Here is a 20,688-nt window from a genome sequence, read left to right on the forward strand (position 1 = left end):
GTGCTATTTATGAAGCATAAAATCTACACACAGCAAGGGGAATGTACAGGTAAGTATTTTAAGAGGAAACAGGCTGTGCCAGGATTATTCTAACTGACAAATCTTTCTACAACTCTGACCAAGAGACAGGAACTCCACGTGGCTATTCTTAATTCATTTCCCAATCGTCACTCTACTTGAAACAAGAGATCATTAATTCACTGGACTTCAAACAATTCAGGATTTTAGGACTTGCAAGCCCTCTGAAAATGCCTCAACAAGAAGCCACCACAAAACAGCTCAACTCTACTCAATGCATCTGAAGCCTACTGACAAGTTATCTTTTTTGGTTTACTGCTTTACATGATACGCAGTGGTATTAGTCCACAGATCTTCCTCAGTAGCCAATGTAAAGCCACAGCACTGGAGCTAACTCAAATTGTCAATTCACTCTCCTCAGAAAACACTATAAAGCTACCAGAACCTATTCCCTATTTGTGCCAAGATTCATTATTTCCCAGGGGCCAGTTGACCTGCATTTCAGGTCAGGTCAGGTGTTCTGTTAAGTCCACTCATCAAGTACTGTCAATCTACATCTTAAATAAGTGATCTCTTTTTGTTGACATACAGAGAGCCTAATCCTGACACTGCAAAGATATTAAGGCTGCTTGAGATCTCTCTTCATGGATCCAGAATGAAACCTTAAAACTAACCAAGAAGTCCTCCACAGTGACTGAAAATGTATCACCATCACCTTCAATGCCTGTCTGTATCCCATAGGTCCTTGTTCTTTTTCAGAACATCTAAAATTATTTACTGTTACTAACGTGTGTCTCCTTTGCTTGGCACACTGTGTGTGCTGGACACCAATTTAACACAGTTGGGCCATCATACTCATCTCACCTTCCCGGAGAGCCAGGGTGAACACTATGGCAAGGCCAGCTCCAAGCTTGGATACCCATGACAAGTTTTGCAAGGAAATTAGTAATCTCTCCATATCACCTGTACTGAGATCTGCTGGGATAAACAAGTCCTTGTAATATTTTAGCTCTTCTGTGTTAACCACAAGGAAATGAAAGAGACTGTTTTACAAATAGAACTGTAACACAAGCAAAGTATACATTAAGAGATTTATTTTCCCTTTCCATATTTTCAGAATAACTGAGCTAGTTATACTGTTTAATAAAAGAAAAATAAGAAGCCAGCTAGAGAGGAAGCTGGAATCTCTAAATGTTGTTAGTTTAGCTTGTTCTCTGCTCCTTGATATGGGTTTGAAAAAAATTCCCCTTGTAAAGTTCTGGGCCAAATCAGTAGGTAAAAATTAAATGTGCCCTCTGTTAGCACAGCTTTTCTAATTGATTTTCCTTTCTACATGCCTGCTCATAGAAAGGTTCAAGCTACTATCAAATCTATTACAGTTCTGATTTTCAGCAATTTTAAGGCACTTTGTTTTGTGTAGCTCTGGGAAGCAATTCTCAATTTCTTCAAGTGCAAAGCAATTGGAATATACTGAGACTTAGTAGCCAAATTATTAATAGAAGTTATGATTGCCGAACATTCAGCAAAATATACCGATCGTATGATTTGATGAGTGAATTAAAAGCATTTAACATTAACATTCCCATGTTCCAGTCTCCCAGGAAGACCTGATCTTCACACTTTTACAACAGCTTTTCCAAGATTTTCTCCCTTTAACATTCCTATAAAAGCCATTGGCATATTTTCAAATCCTTCGGTGACATGTTCATGGTACTTCACCTTTCCCTGTCAAAAGAAAGGAAATTGATGAATTTTCATGCACCAAAACTGAATAAATTGCCATAAAATTTTCTCCAGCATATATAATTAATTTGAAACATGCAAACTGGCATGCACCAGGATAACTGCAAAACCAGGCTGGCTCTTGTGAGGATCTGCTTTTTTTGTAAAACCTTCCACTTGGAGTCATAACAGGAAGCAAAAGTAAATTTTTATGCTGTAAAAACATATCAGGATAGATTTATTGCTACTTGGCCCGCAAATAGGGTAGGGGATCATTTCCCCAAAGCCAGGCCTGTTCATTCAGATGTACAGAATTACAAATTGAATTATCAAAACCTGACCTATCCCAAATCCTCATGTTTGTAAAAGCTAGAGCCTCTTAGCCTTTAGTGTTCACACTGACAAACTTCTCACAACCATGAACCAACTTGGTTACTAACTCAGCCACCACCTAGAAAAATAAAATATAAGAAATTCCCTAGTAAGTCCCTTTACTATAAAAGCATTCATTCCTTCCAGTAAATTCAGCACAATACTGCAATGGAAATCCTGGCCCATACTACAAATGACTGAATGAGAATACAGGAATTACTCTAAATATGAAAATCTTCATTACCAGATAAGTATTTTGAATTAATCTGGAAGCACGCTTCTTCAAAGCCTACATGTAGTCTGCATTATATTGGAGTCTACAAGCTCATATCAGAGGTCTCAACAAAACAGAAGGGATCAGACATATTTACTATGGTTTAAGTGTCCCCAAGAGTCTCAAGGATCAAGTCAGGGAGAAGGAAAGTGTCATGCTGGGACCTCACCTGAACAGCTATGACAAGAGACCTCTTGCAGAGATGGAATCTGCAGTGTGAGTACACCTTATAAACAACTGCTCTTTCCTTCCTTACCTCCACGACCCACTTTAGCAGGGCCTGCAGACCTTCCTTCCAGCGGTTGTTCCATCGGGTAACAATAAACCCTTCCATTTGAAGCTCTTTGAAAACCATGGGAATCTGCACATAAGGCCCTGCAAGAGAAAAGAAACAGCAAGCCACCTGCAATATCAGTTTCATTCAGAGTAAGTCCCAATGCACCAAGAGACCTTTTAGCCAGTAAAGAGCATTGAATCACTTTGTTTCAGCCAGAAGAAACAGATGGTTCTTCCAAAAAAAATTGCCAGCACAAAAGACCAAAGATTCATGGACAGACAGTCACCTAGGAGACAAAGGCCTGATCCATAAAGCTACAGAGCTAAACAATTCTGAAAGCAATTTCATTCAGAAATAAAGTGGCCTCAGTTTCACCTGAGGGACTTAAGCTGAATCTCAAAAATACTGTTTTAAGACCTTGTTCGAGCCTGACAGGCTCTCATGCTCTCTCTAACTCTCAAAATTTGTTATAAACTCTAGAAAAACAGTTTTCTCAATCAGAAAAATGTGTTATAGTTTCCTCACTACCAGAAACCTGTTTCATTTTTTTTAAGTGATCTGAGAGTCCAAAGTTGGTCAGCTACCAAAGAGAATCCTCCTATTTCTTTTAGAAGGCAAATCTGGGAAATTTAATGCTATTGAAAATGAATATTCATTCACTCACTCACATTTCTCAGCAGTTTTATTAGTAGCTGAAGTCTTATGGAAAACAAAAAAACAACAAAAACCTTAAGGACTTGAGGGAAAACCATGTGTGTACTACTGTATAAATGACATCATGACATCACACCTGCATTCTGCTGATCTGTATCTGCATAGGGCCGTGTGGAGTCCTGTTTTATGTATTCTAGCCAGTCCTTCATTTCTAAGCAGCTGATGGTCACCAGATAATGTGCACAAAGGAGGATGAGTGCACATACACAACACAAGGAACATGGTCCCAGTGTCCCACAGCAGCAGTTACCCAAATGTATACACATACATACACTCAAATGGCACAGGGAAGTAAACAGTAGACTTCTGTAATGTCTTTTTGCCATCACCAAAAAGAAAACCAATTTTGACACAATAAAGGCCCTCACCTTTCTGAGGCACAGAGTCATTGTACTGAGAGATGGCACCACAGACTGCAATCCTTCCATATTTCTTCATCTGGTTGATAGCAACAGTGGCAAATTCTCCACCCACCTACAAGAACCAGAGCATGTGCAGCATTAGAGACAACTCAGTGTTTAGCACTGACTGCCAAAATCTGCCAACACTGGATTGTTGCACCAACAGGTTGTCAGGGGAAGCAACTTCCACTACTCCAAAGACTTGGTGGCTGCAGAAACACTTGCATTTACACAGTGCTATGAGGACTCAATCTCACTCTTTTAAAAATTAGTTATGAATGCAGGGAATCAGTTTTAATTCCAAATCTGCTTCGTGAAGCTTGGTTTGGAAGCATCAGGCAGGACTAGCACATAGAAGCCTCTTCCTAAGGGCACTAAGAACAGCAACTCTGCTTTTCCCACACACCAGTCTGCAATTTTCCATCTTTACATCGTGGTGATGTAAACTTTTTACTACATGGTTCTCATCTCCACAACAGGTATATGCTGTGAAAAGAAGCTTTTAATAGTCAAAAGCTGTGAGAAAATATGCTGCTGTGGGGAGCTCAGCACAAAAGTCGGAAGTGAGAATGAAGGGAATGGACATGACCATAAAACGTATTTAAGACCTTAGCAGCACGGGACATGAAATTTGGAAGGCTAAAACAAAGTGGCAGAAGCTACTGCCACAGAGACAAGCATTTTGTCCTGACACCAAAGATTCTTTTCAATTGCCAGAGAAAGGCAAAACACCACGGCCTTAGTCCCTGGACTGGCAGAAGCACTGCTGCAGGAAAGACATGATAAAGAGGTGATGATGGCTTCTTTTAAATCGGGTACCTAGCCAGGAAGTTTAAGGCTGGTATATCAGCTAATACCCCTGTGGCCAGGTATTAAATTATTAGGTATAATGCATATGTTAGCTGTAGTAGGAAATCAGAAGAGACAGAGCTAGTTCTTTACTTTGAAAGTGAACTGACATTCAATAATTTCAGCTATATTTGGGACATGTCAGAAACTTTCTGAGGGCTGCTCCAGTAGTTTTGCAAGTGGGCCTTGCTACTGTTTTGTTTACAGGTATCAAAGCAGCCTCCATGACCACATGATGTGGAACCATCCACACTCACTCCCTTTTCAGCAATAGCAGAGAACTGCCTGTGGTTGAAGGTGGGACCAGGAATGGACTGGATCAGTTTCATGTTACTGTGACTGTAACGTCCCCAAAATGTGCCATGCTTTTCAGAGAGTGAAGTAAAATTTCTCTCTCTCCATTCACAAATACTGCCAATAATCCAGCTTTGCCTTTTGGATTTTGTTCTTTCTGTTACTGCTTAAGTCAGCTGCAGAAATAAGTGTGGGAAGGGAACAGAAAAGCAGTAAGTTCCTACAGAGACCACTGCTTGATTAAATGGATCTCCGTATTGAAATCATGGTGTAGATTTCAATTAAACGATTACAATATTGAGTTTCTGCTACACTTTAAAGAAAATGACAGCTGCTCAAGGCAAGGCCTTCTCTCTGAACTTACATTGTCAAAGAAACAGTCGTAGCCATCAGGAGAGGCTTTATGCAGTGCTTCATCCAGAGATTTAACAGTCTTGTAATTAAAGGCTTCATCAAAGCCTATTTTTTTCAGATAGGCAACCTTGTCATCTGAGCCAGCACAGCCAACCACTTTGCAACCCTGCAAGGAAAGGAGAAGAACATTTATAAACGTCCCCTGACAACACAGGCTGCACTCATAGTGTGCTGGGTGAAGGGCTAACCCTTAAAGTAAGGTTGTTGTCAGCATATGAGCTCCTGAAACATCCAACTACATTTGCTATGTCTTCAGGAGCTTTTCCCTAGTGTAAGCATGCCTTCAGGGATGCTTCTCCTACTGATCATTCATGCCCCTGTTGCCCTGTTTTACAGCTATGTCTTCCAGCAGCAAGTATGAGCGGTTCAAGGCACTCACCCCAATTTTAGCAAGCTGCCCCACCACAGAGCCCACAGCACCAGCTGCAGCATTAACCAGCACTGTCTCTCCTGGCTTCATCTTGCAGACCTCCAGCAGACCAAAATATGCAGTGAGGCTGCAAAGAAAAGGAAAGAATGTTCAGTGAGGAATAAAAGATGACAGATATAGAGGAATGACTTGACCACACTGAACCAAAATATCGTCACTACCAAAACAAGATTAAGTTTTCCTATATTGTGAAATACAAAACTTAATCCAGCTTTCTTAATTTGAATTTTTCACAGCCATCCCAGGAAAAAAAAACACAGATACACTGCTGGGAAAGAGAATATTGAGGCAAAAATTTCTCTAAGGTGAAAACAGTTTTCATTGTGCTCATTAGTCAAAAGGAGAAATACAGATTACTCTGTGACAACTCAGTTACATACTGGAAGAGACAGTAAATCCAAGTTAGACAGAGGTCAGTTGCCAGTTGGTATCTACTAGAGATTAATTTTGTCATCACAAATTAAAGCTGGCAGAAAAAGATAAAACGGATAAGAAAAATTTGTTGAACTGATGGGCTCGCTGCAAACTCATATGGCTACTGGGTGAAACACAGAATTGTTAAGGTTGGAAAAGACCTTCAAGATCACCAAGTCCAACCTTTGACCAATTACCACCTTGCCAACTAAACCTTAGTGCTAAGTGCCACATCGTGCTTTCTTGAGCACTTTCAGGGATAGTGAATACACCACTTCCCAGGATAGCCTGTTCCAATGCTTGACAACCTCTTCTGTGAAGAAATTCTTCCTGATGTCTAACCTGAACATCCCCTAACGCAGCTTGAAGCCATTTCCTGTTGTCCTATTACTTGTTACCTGACCCCATTTGGCTACAACGTCCTTCAGGTAGTTGTACAGAAAAATAATATCTCCTTGAGCCTGCTTTCATCCATACTAAACAAGTTCAGCTCCTTCAGCTGCTTCTCATCAGATCTGTGCTCCAGGTCCCTCATCAGCCCTGCTGCCCTTCTCTGGATATGCCCCAGCACCTCAAAGTCTTTCTTTTAGTGAGGGTCTCAAAACTGGAAACTGTACTTCAGGTCTCACCAGTGCACAAGTAATCTGTAGGAACCACTAAAGTAGCTCATCAACTGGCCAAGAATCCCACAAAACTCTTCTTCTCATTTCTAAAGTCAAGCTTAGAGCTTTCCACATAGTCTCAACTGAAAGAGCTAACTGAATCCCTCTATAAGACACCTAGAAAAATACACATGCATGTTGACTGATGGTAAAATGAAATCTGCGAAGTTCTCCACCACACACAATTTTACCATCATTTTGAAAGCCTTCCAGATCATTAGGACTGACTAAATCCCGATTTCCCATAAAAACTACAGAGAATGAGGTAAGAAATGCAAGTAGATTCCAATAGTAAATACGGATTCCAAAGCACAGCAGTTCTGTCTGCTGCAGTGCAATTTAAAGGACATCTATATTGCTGCATGATAATGCATCTGTCTTTTGCATTTTGGGGTTGATTCTAGAAATACAGTGATAGCAAAAGAGCCCAATCAGTAAAAGCAGACTAGTCCAGGTGCCAGTGAAGTTTGAGCCTTTTCACTGAGGTTAACACAGACTGAACTAGATTCTTTCCATCTCTTCCTGGATCCTCTTTCTGACTTATTACAGCTTCTCAAGGAGAGGCACAATAATCTCCAAGGCAAATCTCCTCTCATGTAGAGGATGGGCCAAACTTTATGCCCTATACAGGGCAAGGGCATCCAGAAGCACACCTTTTTCAACAGTGTGAATAGGCAATATGCTGAAAGAACAAGACAAAGGTCAAAATAGACAGCCAGAAACCTCCTGCACAGCAAAATCCAGGGGACAGTTGGCTTTTTATCTCAAAACTTACCCTGGCATGCCAACTGTTCCAAGAGCTAGAGATTTGGGGAGTGATTCCGGCCAATTGGAAGGAAGGAGTTGTAGGTCTTTCCCATCAGAGATAAAATGTGTTCTCCAGCCCTTGTCACCCACGACAAAGGTCCCCACTGTGAAAGCAGGATTTTTGCTTTCTACAATCCTGTTTAAAAAGTAAAAAAAAAAAAAAAAACAAACCAAAACCAAACAAAACCAAAAACACATCTTGTTAGAAACCAATCAATACTGGCTGTTCCATTCTTCCTGTGATTCAGAAAAGAAATATTTCACGTCATGATTTTTATCCGGTACCTGCTGATGCTGTAGGTGACAAGTGTCTTTCCTGAAATGTTCACAACCTCTTATCACAAGGGAGATAGCGGCAAGATGATTTTAGATTCAGCCCCGCCCACAAGAAGCCAAATTTTCCCATACAGTGCCAACTGTTTCTTTGACTAGTTTGGTTTGAGATCAGACCAGGCTTCTGTGAGTTAGAATGCAGGAAAGAGGATGCTGGGTTTAAAGTATGGAACAGCAAGGAGTTGCTGATAGGCTGTCTGTTCTCAGACAACCTGCACCTCATTCACAAGTTGAAAATCCTGAAGATGGAACCTCTTGGGGTAATGAAACTAGATAAAAATCAGTATCTAAAATCAGGGAGATATCCATATCAGCAGTCTCTATGCCAAATGAAAATTCGACTTTCTTAGCTTAACAAGAAAACTGTGTTGGAAAGGGGCAGATAAGCACCTTAGAATTATTAGAAACAGTTGACCTTCTGCTTCATCAGACTTGATTGTTAATTTATCCCAGCCCTCAATGTTTCTGCAGAGAAACACAGGAGTCAAAGGCCACAGATGTTCCTAGGCAGCAACTTACAGGCAGCACAGCAGGAACAAGCCGACAGAGGGAAACATCTGTGTAGCTACATTACCACAAGCTTGGGAAAAGGATGGATTTAAGGTTATGTAACCTTTTGGCTAGAGCTGTATCCTTGGTCATGTGGAGGTATTTTCAGCTGGAGTAGATAGCATGCATAGTTGCAGACATGCAGCTACCAGCACACCAGGTTTTAAAATGTGAAGTTCAAAATGGTTGGTCCTTTATACTTGTATTTGTCAAATACAATGGTTGGTCCTTTATACTTGTAAAAATTGCCTTTGAAGACATTATCACCAGAAACAACACACAGATTTTATCACAGGTTTAAATGCTCTCCAGAAAGCCAAAAGAGGCTCTTAGAGGAAAAACACAATGTCAGAATGTCATTGTGGAATGTCAGTAAGCAGACACAAGTCAAGCATGAGTAACATAGGCTGCAGATGTCTTGAGTGTCAGCACATTCCGGCTGAGATCTGCCATGCACACTGATAATAGGAACTGAAGGTCTTACCTGGCAACCTGCGTGCCTATCATTATGTCACCTTCCTTCATCTGCCGTTGACTGTAAGGTCTGCAACACAGGAAAAAAACACAGCTTACTGTATGCAACTTAAATAATGTTCCAGACACACTACAAAGTAGTAGAAACTGACCCAGGAACAGAGTATCAGCAGTGCTGTTGAATAGATCCCAAATAACTTGTCATTGTAACAGCATAACAGGATGTTTTCCAGAGTCAGTTACTTGGGCACCCTGGGCAGAAGTGTTGGAGGGATGATAGCAATAATCTTCCCAACATGGTCCACCACTACAAGGAGCCTGAGACTCAGAGAAATATCTCTGAATTTAGTGTCCACAATGCCCCTTCAAACTACCCAGTCTCTCTGTGCTTTAACTACCGCTGATTGGGAATATCAGCAATGTCCAACTTAGAATATGTGTCCTTAAGTACAAGTTCGGTAAGTTAAATTAAGCAGAAGCTACAAGGCTTCAGTCTCATCTGAGTACATTGCATTCCAGTTGAAGACATGACAAGGAACAACAGCTAATTCTAAGAAAAGTCTAAGGCAGAAAAAATGTTACCCCAATGTCTAGCTAAATCTGGTACAGCTCCATATTTTGAGACTTGTAGTTAACATATATATTTTTAAAAGCAGACAAAGGTATTGAGACTCTGGCAACAGTGTGTGCTGCCCACTGTTTTTTTGAGGTTTAAGTGGCAAATCAAATTAGGTGCTTTAGCCAGAAATTCAGAAAGGACAAAAAGGTATACCTCATGTAAGGATCAACACTGAGAAACACTGATTCAAGCAGCAACTCTGCAATGAAAGATAAAGTAAATTTCCGGATATTAACAGCCCAGTACCACATAGTTTCCACAAGTCAGTCTTTCAGCTAAATTGACAGGAACTCTTGATAGCTCAAAATCCCCATATCCCATCTTTGTTTAGGGAAAACCTACCAGAAACAACTACCACATTCATTAGTTTTGGGTTATTGGCAAGCTGTTGAAAAAGAAACTTTTCCCAGTGCAGCTTTAGGAAACTATCTTATTTTCAACCCTGCAATTTTGCATGTGTCTGCTCTCTCTACAGAGGGGTCAAGCAGCCAGAATTTCTAAACAAAACCCTAATTTAATTTTGAAGTATATAAAATGTCATCCCATTATTCAGCCAGAAGAGGGTGGCACAGGTCAAATATAAACTACTTGGCTGCCTTAAACAGAAGGCATTAGTTTATCTTTTCTAAGTAGCCTAATCCACTTCACTGTCTCTAATAACACTAGTTCTTGGGAAAGACATTGTTAAACATGTTTTAAACTTCTCATTTACATAGCACTTTTAGTGGTTCATCTCCACCTTCTAATATTCTTCATTGCCTGTGCTGCAGTGGTCTAGCTAGTACAAGCTAGAAATGTACTCAGATGTAAAGACCTTCCCATTACTCAAGAGTGAGCAGGAAAGCCATGTAACATAACAAGGAAGGCCATTGTCTTTAAAAGTGTCATTGTAGTGTGAACTTATGCCTCTTTTTGCTTTAGGAATTAAAATAGAAGTAAAAAAATACACCCTATTCTTTAATACCCACAGGCATGACATTTTTAAGTGTACCCATTTATGTAAGAAGAAACGAGTTTTCAAACATTTAAGTTATAAACATAATTGGTACTTTAATATCCTCCTGCACAATTCCTTCTGCACACCTTTCAGAGTGTGGCAAATTTTGCAAATGATAAGTGGTGGTACGAGGCTCCAGAAAATACGGTACAAATGTCCACGTGAAACCAAAAATCAAAGTTCATTCTTTTATCAACAAATCTTGCTGTTGATATGTTAATAAGTCATCATATTCCTACTCTTCTCAAAACAGAGAAACACAGGAAAAAAAACCTTTTTTTTCCTACTATTTATATTTCTCTATTTCTATTTTTTTTCTATTTATTTAACCTCTCTTCTTGTTGCAACAGATCAAATAAGATAAGGACTGGCAAAAAAAAAGGAGATTTTGAATGCAGGCAGAAATCTTGCCATCTTCTTGAAAACAAAAATCAACCTTCACTGACTCCAGCCCCGAGGTCTTTCAGCTGCAGGCTCATTCCCAGTGCAGTCACTCTGGCTCTCCTGCAGCACTATCCTCAATATTTTCCCTATCAGCATGAAAAACTCCACTGCAAACGTACTCCTATAGGGTATCATGTTCTCCATCTTTTTCCAAAGGATTTTGCAAATTAAAGTAGATCAAAACATTTTACTAGTAAAGCGTATTAGTCTTAATACAATTACTTCATTGGTTCTGTGTCACAGTCCACTTCTCTCTTTCTGCATTAAACAAATTCTGTTTTCCTTGTAGTTGTTGGTTCTGAGGCCCTATCTCTTCGGTAATTTTGTCCATTTGCAAACACGTTCCAATGCCTTTGTCACCTGGAATCAAGTGTGAATAGGCAGCATGAAACTGTGAAAGGTATGCCCCAATTGCTGTGTAATGGACTTAGAATTCAATCATCGTTTCTAAGGACATTATCAGAAGCCAAGGTCCACCAATCCCATAAGTATACTTCTTCAGCAATTGTCCTTCTCCTTTAAAGTGCACAAGCCAGCAATTTTTGAAATTCCAAAGAGAAACACAAAGTTTACAGATCTACCGCCATACACATCGGCAATCACATAACCTCCAGAAAAATCAGTAGTAACAGGTAGCACTCTGCTCACCTCCATCCTTTAGATTTGGTAGCTCTATCTTTTTCAGGTCAAAGTCACTGGTTTTGGGAAGACCATCAAAATGCTTCTTTAGAACCCATGCCTTGGCAATCACCATCCTGTGCAACAAATACAAACAAAGCACACCTGTCAAAGTGATGCCCAAAAGTGCTGGGCTGCTCATGGGGCTGGTTTAGATTTAATCAGGCAAAACACCTATAACACCGATAATGTGCGCTTGCTTCTGTAGTAATATCACCAGGTTAAGAAAACGTCAGAAAAGTCTCCTCATTGCTTTAGCAACACAGATCTTCCTGTGACCTGTCAGATCTCCCTGCCTGCTGGCAGCAAGTCCTCATGTGAGAAGTCATCCCAGCAAAATGTACCACTCCTACTCGAAAGATACTAAAGAAGGAAAATCTACTATTTTAGGAGGAAAAAAAATCCTTTAGAAAAAAATAATTAAACTTAAGTCTATTGCCCCCATTACCTGAGGTGTCTACTGAATTAAACTTTTACAAGCTTGAACCAAAGTGCAAGTGAGAAAAATAAAGGTAAGCAAGACGTCTCTCTGTGACTCTCATCATATTGAAAGAAAATATTTCTCCAGTTGCGAAGCTCAGAGCTTGGAACTGGGAGCACATTGCTCCCAATAATTTCCATACAAGATAGAAACAAATTACTTGCTTTGATTCTATTCTCATAGGTCCTTTTCCCTTCTAACACACAAGTGCATCAACAAGAACAAAGAAAGAGAAGCTTATACTTAGAGCAGGTAGGTGAAAACTGGGTCTTCTGCTGACAAGTGAATAACCTTCCGTGTCTGCTCAGTCGGTGGCTGGACTCCTTCAGTCACACTCACTTAAAAAGGGTGAAAATGTCTACTGCCAGCAAGTACCGCCCTCAGTAGATTTCCCTAGGAGTAAGTGTAAACCCTCAGCAAACATTGCATAAGGCACACCCATTGTGATTCACCTTCTTGCCAAAAAGATTTTAGATTAACCCTTCAAACCCCCCCAGTTCAGTGCCCAGCCAATTGCACAGGCACGGCTGTCAAGCACGCAATGCTCAATGCATAAAAGTCGTGGTTCTAGCACCCACAAAATATTGCAGTCGCGAGACCAAGACTATCCACCACAATAGTTTTTTTCAAATTGCATTTTACCCATCCAGCCTGAAACTCTTAAGAGTTCTACCTCTGAGCAGAAATATCTAATTAAAAATTAATGTCCATTTCATTGCCTAATTCATACTTTTACACAGCAAACGGCCCATACGTTCACCACTCATGGTGTGTGCCCTGACATGTTCGCTGTTCCTAAGGCAAGGAGAGCTCGTGTGGCTTAGCCTCTATCTATGAGCCACCTTAAAAAACAATAGCAAACTTTGGCATTTTGCCCCAACTATGTTGCAATGAGGCGTGTAGCAAGGGAGAAAACTTGGTACAGGGGACAATCTTCAGCTTTTGTTCTTTCTGTGAAAACAAGTACAATATGAAGGGTGAAAAGTGTAAAGAAACCAATATATAGCAACGTGTTCAACTACAAAACCCACGAACACAGAAGTGCTAATTAGTAGCAAGGACCTGGGGAAAAAAAGCAAAATGTTTAAGCAATATGTTAAAAGACGCACATGTAAGGATCAGGGAGAACAGGGCATGCTCTCCACTATTTAGATAAAAGAATAAGTCACCAAATCCAGAAACTAATCAGCACTAAACAACTTTATGTTACAAAAGAGATACTCCGTTTTCCTCAACGACAAAGGAACACAACAGAAGTGAAGGTTTCCTGCACCAGAAGTGTGTGCTGGGGAAATTGCCTCTCACAAAATGAAGAAAGTATCATCCAAATAAATGTCAAAGCATCCTACAGTAGGTAACTAGGCAGCCGAAGCCAGCATTTGTCTACATTGCAGCAGTGTCTGCTGCTTTACGTATTCGTTTTGGTATCAAAAGTGTTTAGCGTAACAAAAGATACCATGACACTACAACAAAGCAAAGCCAGAAAACATGTTTACAGGAGCAAAAGATGAGTTTAGAGTAACTCAAAACTGATCCTACTCACTAGCTTACACTCAAAGGCATTGAGAGAGATTTATCCCACCTGTGTGCTCTGCGTTCAGATAGGTACCCAAGTGCTACAACCAAGAATGACCAGGGACAAAGGGATGCGGGCTAGGCTGACAAGCCATTCACTGATGTGCCATTTGTATACCCGAGGAGCCAACGCTGATTGAGAAATGCTTTGTCTTCAATCCTGTCACACATTAGTGAGTCATCAGTACCGACTCCCTGCTTTTTGTCTCTTTTGTCTGTATGTCTCCGAGGCACCAGTCCTGTTCTTTACTTTCCCAGTATCCCACCTTAATAGCTCCAGTATTCACATGTTAGTACCGGAATTTGTTACTTGCTTAGGCTGTCCTTTGTTTTCCCTACATGGCCCTTTTGAACGTGCTGTAATCATGACGATCTGCAAATCTACGTGCCATCAGTACAGGACATTTCTGCCTCCCTTCTGTTGTTTCTTCACGTGCTTCCACTCACACGAATCCTCACCGTCCTATCAAAGATCTCTACTTTTTGGAATACACAGGTTTTTGCAGCAGAGCAGTGATTCTGCCTAGGAATAATATTGAAGAACTAATTTCACTAAACTCTTTTTTATTATATTTAGGCCTGATTTTGGAAACAGGACAAATTTTCTGCTTGCTATTTCTCTTTTTCAACTGAAATTGCATTATTATAGCCACTTCAAGGCTAGGAGACTTTCCTGTAGGTCATAAAACAAAAAGCCCCAAACCAAACAGAAAACAACACAGACACATGTAAGATTATTTTGTTTATTTAGGAAGTAGTAAGGATTACACTGCTTAAGTATATTAAATAACTCCAAAGGATAAACAGCAGTGATATGACATCTGCAGGCTCCAGTTAAATCTTACTGGACTAAGCAAGTCATAGGCACAGTCTCAGCTCCAAGAGCAATAATCTGCTCTTGTAAACTGTAATACTACTTTGTTTTCAATGTCAGTAGGTTTGAATAATATTTTGACAGTGAGTTGTATTTTAGTTAACTAAGAGTTCTGTGATTTAAAAAAAAAAGGTAATGAATTACATTTCGTTAGTTAAAAAAAAATGCCTGACTGTAATTTTACCTGGTTTTGATTTAGATCTGTGTTAGCTGAGTGTCAGTGGAAAGCCCTGCACCTGCAGAAAGGAATTTCATGGACCCATATTTCTTAAAGAACCTAATCAATAGTTGAAGAACAAAATTCAATAAAGAATTATTGAATGGTTATAAATTAACTAAAGATTGATTAGAAGTCATAGAACAAGAATGATATCTTGAGAAAGATAATGAGTCAAAGGCCTATACATCCCAGAATACTTGATTAATACATTGCAGGTGCAGTAAGGGAGCTATTTCATAGTTGAGTACATCCCAGAAAACTTAATCAATAGTAATTGTCTAACCAGGACAGTAAATTTAATGAAGCTGGATAAAACTTGGATTATCCATTAAACAAAGATAGACAAAATGTTCTGGAAGTAATTAAAAGAAACAAACCATATATACCGTGATGCATTAAATTAGGCAGATTTTTGAGTGTCTATAAAAAAATCTTGGATGTTATATAAATCTTGCATGTGTATATAAATGTCTGAAAATTGTTGTTTCTTTGAACATGTCCCTGACAAAATTCCCAATATGTTCCACTATTTTCAAAATTCCAGTATTTTGACTCAAAATCATTATTAGGAATATTAATCTAACAGCTTTTTGCTGGTAGATTTAAGCTCTTTGTTTCACTTCTGTGTGTTTTCTGTATAAAGTGTTTCAAAGACCATTATAATCGTTACAGTAAAGAGACTGCTATGACATTGAGAACGAACAGCCCAGACAGTGGTAAGAAGACTACTTTGAAAATAAGGTGATGTATTTCTGCTTGATTTTATTAAAAAAGAACCATCAAAGCCTTTGTTGAAACTGAAGTCCAAGACAACATTTATTCTGATGTCCTTCAAACCTTCCTTGCCCTGTGGTCTAGCCCATCAAGTTATCAAATAATAAAGAGTATCAAGGAAAGAAGTAAGGGATTGGGAAGTTTTGGCTTTTTGCACTAATTATGTACGTAACAATGCAAAGATCCCATCTGTGTTCAGACACTGCAGCTGCTGCAAACTGTAGCAGAGCTGAAAGCAAAGAACCCTCACACAGATAATCACAGCTCAGTCCCCAAAATCAGCATGGGTAAGGAGGTTCACAGTTCACGGGAAAATGGAAGAGAAGAAGGAAGAGGCAAAAACTGGAATACCATAAAACATATTAGCAACTAGAAAAGAAAGTCAAGAGTAAAAGAGACAGACAAGTCTGAGAAAACTGAAATAGTTTGACTGAAGGCTGAAGAGCTAATGCTGATACCTGAAATCTGGGAATTGTCATATTAAAGTAGAAAGGTAGTAAAGCTTTCTAGAGAGCATGAGTCAAAGCAAGAAAAGTTTACCTTTCTTAAGTAACCTCAGCTGTTACTCCTGACTGGCATGGTATGGTTTCTTAGCCTGGACTTGGCCAAAACTAACCTTAAGGACAAAATCCTCTTAGAAACCTGTCAGTCACATGAGTTAAATTCAAATTATGGGTTAGCTTAACACTTCATCTTCCTGACAGTCACAGTTTGCAGATAGGATTGTGGTACTTTTCCTTTTATCTCCATTCTGAAGCAGATACACTTAGGCTCACACCCACATTGGAAGAAAAGGGTATGATTAAAAGCTGACTAAAGTGTATCTCAGACATAATTCGTTTGTAGATTGACTCTGAGAAGAAATTAACCATAGCAGCAAAGTTTTTCTGCTAATCGTCAATATATCTATTTTCTTCCCCTAGATCTAATTTATTAGTCTTTTGCAGCATTTCAAAGCAAAGTGCCAGGAACCAGCGTAAGGGACAAATACCTTAAAAAACCAACCAAACAAACCACAACCCACAAAAAAAATCCCAAACTAAGATAAAAAGACTTCTTGGCAGTAGATACTGCCAAGGGAGTAATAATCCAGAGGCTACCTCAGGACTTCCCATAGAGATACAAGGATTATCAATTACCTGGGAGTGAATATGGCCTTAAATCCTATGTGCCTACAAGCTTTAGCAAGAATTACCTCTGGCTTAGTTCTAACAATGCTTTTTCAACTGTATTTTTTCCCTGTGGTAAGAACAAAGTAAAGGCAAACCACTCCCATGCTAATTTTGGCAGAGACCATACTGCAAATATCCACACAAGCATGACACTGCATTATGAAACAATAAAGCTGCAACTAGACTTACTTATGTATGCAATAATATCAAATCTTGGAAGAAGGTCAAAGATCAGAGGTGACCAGTTATCACTCTGCTAAATGACTGTATGACCCTGCACTTACAAAGCTGCAATTCCAACAGAAGTTCAAAGGAGCAAGCTCACAGGGGGAAGTGAAACGGGAAGTCAATGAATTTTTCCATCATGGAAATAGGTCAGTTGCATTCAGCTCTCAGAAACTGCACATAAAGACCTTATCACTCTCTACAGATATCTGATAGGAGGCTTTAGCCAGGCAGGGCCAGTCTCCAAGAAACAAGATGAGAGGAAATTAGCTTAAGCTGAGCCAAGGGAGATTCAGCAAAGGTGCTATGAAAATGCTCTTCACAGAAAAGGTTGTAAAGCACTGGAACTGGAACATACTGTCCAGGAAACTGGTGGAATTACCATACCTGGAAGTGTTCAAAAAACACAGATACAGCACCTGAGGACACGTCTACTACATGGAAAAACTACATTCATTTACTGGTGAAAATGGTGGTGTTAGGTTGGACTTGATGATCTTAAAGGTTTTATTCCAACCTTAGCAGCTGGCCAGTTCTATGTGGCACAGCAGTTGATGTGAGCTGACAAAAAAAGCTGAAGCGTTTTATACATACCTCTGATCTGATACCTGTTACCTGTTATCTTGTAATATTAAGTAGACTGGTAAATGAGAAATTAGAGGGACATGAGGAAAAAAAGAAGAGGGATGTCAAAAAGAGTCCAAGGAAACATAATAGTGGAAGCATAGATCAGATTGCACACATACATGTGAAGTTGCATTACTTTTAAAAGATAAAGATTTCACAACCTCTTCAGGCAACCTGCTCTAATATCTGCCCTTGACATGATTTGGCAGGAGGAAATCTCAGGACATAACATGTGCTATTGGAAAACACTGTTTAGCAAACAACATATATCATCTCTTACTGTGCATTCCCCTCAGATGAACTAGGTTCCATTCCCTTAATACTGTCTTGCTAAGCAGCTAAAGAAAGAAGCAGAAATAATAGCTTTTGTTTCTGGGTAATGAACAAAGCCATTTCTCTCTTGGTTTTCCTTCATCACCTTGGAGGCCCTACACTGAATTTGTTCATGTGTGTTCAGTGACGTTTTTTCTACTAGAACTGAGAACTCTGGATGCCCTTCATAAGGATATAAAAATTTACAGCTAGTAGTAGGCTACCTATTGAACTTTGTCCTGTGGTGGACAATCCTTCAATTCAGGGACACGTTTAACTCTCCAATTTGCCTCTGATGTAGGGCTAGGTGAATGCTCACATTCACAGACTGTAGGAAATATCTCTGTCAGAGCTCACACCATGACCAGTGTTGATCAGTGGCATGAGGCAAATCTGTCAGGTGCCATATGTCACTGCAGGATGGCTTCTTTGTCATGACACTGGGACCCCTAGGATGGCATTTTTCACAGATGCAACCCTGTCAATCGACCTTCACTTAAAGTGGGAAACACTTTGCCACTCCAGTGCCTACCTTGCTGTCCTTCCACTCGAAGGATGTGGAAAGAGCGGTGGTTTGCCATTGAAGACCAAGGCAAAAAAAGTTGTTCAGTACCTCAGCCTTCTCATACATTGCTACCTGTTTGCCATGCCTGCATTTCCTATGGTGGTATGTGTGTGCATGCTTTCCTTAACCTCTCCTGTCCGAGTAACCTACCTGTAGAAACTCTTCTGGTTATTCTTTGCACTCTTTGTCAAGTTCAGCTCCAGATGCCCCTGGCCTTCCTCAGCCCATCTCTACACACTCAGAGTCCCTACACTATTTCCAGATACCTGTCCTTGGTTCCACTGCCTCTGCATTTCCTTCCTGCCTTTTAGTTTGACTAGCAGTTCCCTACTCACCCATGCTGATTTCTTGCCTTCCTCACCCAATTTCTCATGACTGGGGATCACTAGCTCTTGTGCTCTATGGAAGGTGTCCTTAAAAATATGTCAGCTCTGTTCCACTCCTTGTTCAAAAGGGCAGTTTTCCAGAGGGTTCTACTGACTAGCTCTTTGAACAGCTGGAATTTTACTTCCCTGAAGTTCACTATAAAGTTACTATAACAATAACAAAACCACTCCTAGATAGCTGCTAAAAATGCATTTTTCTTCCTCAAAACATGTGTTATATTTGTTCCAACGTGCTGTGTGTTAAGTAGCCACAACTAGGTTTTATATTTCTTAAAATGAAGCACTCAAATTTAAGCCTTGTGATGTCAAAGCAATTACGGATCTACTTAAGAACTTATTTCTTAATACTTATGTTTTTCTTTCCCATGTCATATGTAAATAGGGAACAAGCCCTATCTTTATAGGATAAAGTTTCTCATCAGGACTGGTTCTACTTTATTTCCATTTCCTTATTTCAGGCAGTGGTTAGTCTGGAAGGAAAAGGATCAGCTAGAGCAGGTATAGTACTAGCTCCCCAGCCTCCAGCTCCACCAAGCACACACTGAGAATGAATTTGGCCATTTGAAAAACAACCAGCTGCCACTTCCAATGTAGTTCAAGCAGCCACCTCTAACAGGAACAAACCAGGAACCCTCCTGCAGGCAAGAGACGCTTTAACATGTTTGCCACAGAAGACAGATTAAAAAATAATTTGGAAACATTTTCAGTTTGCTACATAAAGAGCAGGCTGTATAGTTATACAATATCAATCTGATTCTTGTCCATACTGCAAAATAATTTTTCCCAGTATAGTTTTCAGATGTAAGCAAGTGAACAGCAGATAAGGGACATCAAGCGCTTCTGGCTGTAATAATTCCAGCAGCAGTGCTGTCACACTAATGCCTTAAACACCTGCATCCCATGTAATTCCTGAAGCAAGCAAATACACTATGTTGTTTCCCTAATGAAATCCAGACCTACAGTCTGGATTATTTCAAATTACTGAAGTAACATCAAACTCAGTAGTCCGGGACACGGTTTTACAGCAGACCTCAGAAGTAACATTGTCCGGCAAGGCCAGAGCCCGCCTGCAAAGTCCCGGTCTATTTACACAGCACAGCACAACAAAAGCGGGCTCAGGAATGAGTAAACGCATCCAGCCGGTTTTGCTTTCCTGCTCTGACCAGTGCAGTGCAGCACTGAACAGACAGCTACTCTTCTTCCAGTAACACGTACTCACATCTTTTGAGCAAGTTCCCCTAATTCTGTTTGAATGGAAGAATGCTTATGCAAATTACACCAATAGATTTGAACAGGCATAGATGGCACTTATCTGGTTTGTTTCCGGAGGGAGGCGGTAGAGTGAAGTGAAGGTGGCATAGTAGGAATGCTTGTAGAAAGTATAGAACAGCACTTCCTTCATTTTAATATAATTTCAGGAAGGTACAAAGACACTTCCCGCGCAGCCTGGAGTTTAGGCTCATGCTCCTCAGCCCCGCTACAGAACTCGCCACAAACGCCCAAGCGCCTTTCCGTCCACCCCATCCTCCCCGGGGACCGCAGGCCCCCGGCCGCCCTCCCTCACGGGGCCGGTACCCGCCAGTCCTGCCTGCTCGTGCCTCCGTCAGAGCAGAAGGAGCCCTTTCCTCGCCGTGCGCGGCTGCCCTGGGCCGCACACCACCCCTTCCAACCGCGCGGCGCTCCTCTCCCCGAGAAGGCGGGCCAGGCCCCGCACAGCCCCGCCCGGCCGGGGCGG

General features: G+C 40.5%; 1 protein-coding gene across 5 annotated transcripts; it reads right to left on the minus strand.

Moving 5' to 3' along the window:
• Positions 1 to 1,095: 1,095 nt before the first annotated feature.
• PTGR1 (prostaglandin reductase 1) lies at positions 1,096 to 20,687 on the minus strand. 5 transcript variants are annotated; one of them, XM_088156655.1, is made up of 10 exons: positions 20,552 to 20,687; positions 11,713 to 11,819; positions 9,777 to 9,822; positions 9,015 to 9,074; positions 7,617 to 7,784; positions 5,715 to 5,832; positions 5,286 to 5,441; positions 3,746 to 3,851; positions 2,643 to 2,761; positions 1,096 to 1,743 (listed from the first exon to the last, which is right to left on the minus strand). In XM_088156655.1, exons 2-10 carry the CDS (start codon positions 11,816 to 11,818, stop codon positions 1,633 to 1,635), a joined length of 990 nt encoding a protein of 329 aa, XP_088012781.1. In that variant the 5' UTR covers position 11,819; positions 20,552 to 20,687; the 3' UTR covers positions 1,096 to 1,632. The 5 variants fall into 5 exon arrangements, with proteins under 5 accessions (XP_088012781.1, XP_088012782.1, XP_088012780.1 ...); XM_088156656.1 differs by having other exon boundaries at positions 20,542 to 20,675; XM_088156654.1 differs by having other exon boundaries at positions 20,529 to 20,668.
• Position 20,688: the final 1 nt, after the last annotated feature.

This window comes from Sturnus vulgaris, chromosome Z (genome assembly GCF_052056855.1).
Source record: "Sturnus vulgaris isolate bStuVul1 chromosome Z, bStuVul1.hap1, whole genome shotgun sequence".
In the NCBI taxonomy this organism is placed as follows: domain Eukaryota; kingdom Metazoa; phylum Chordata; class Aves; order Passeriformes; family Sturnidae; genus Sturnus; species Sturnus vulgaris.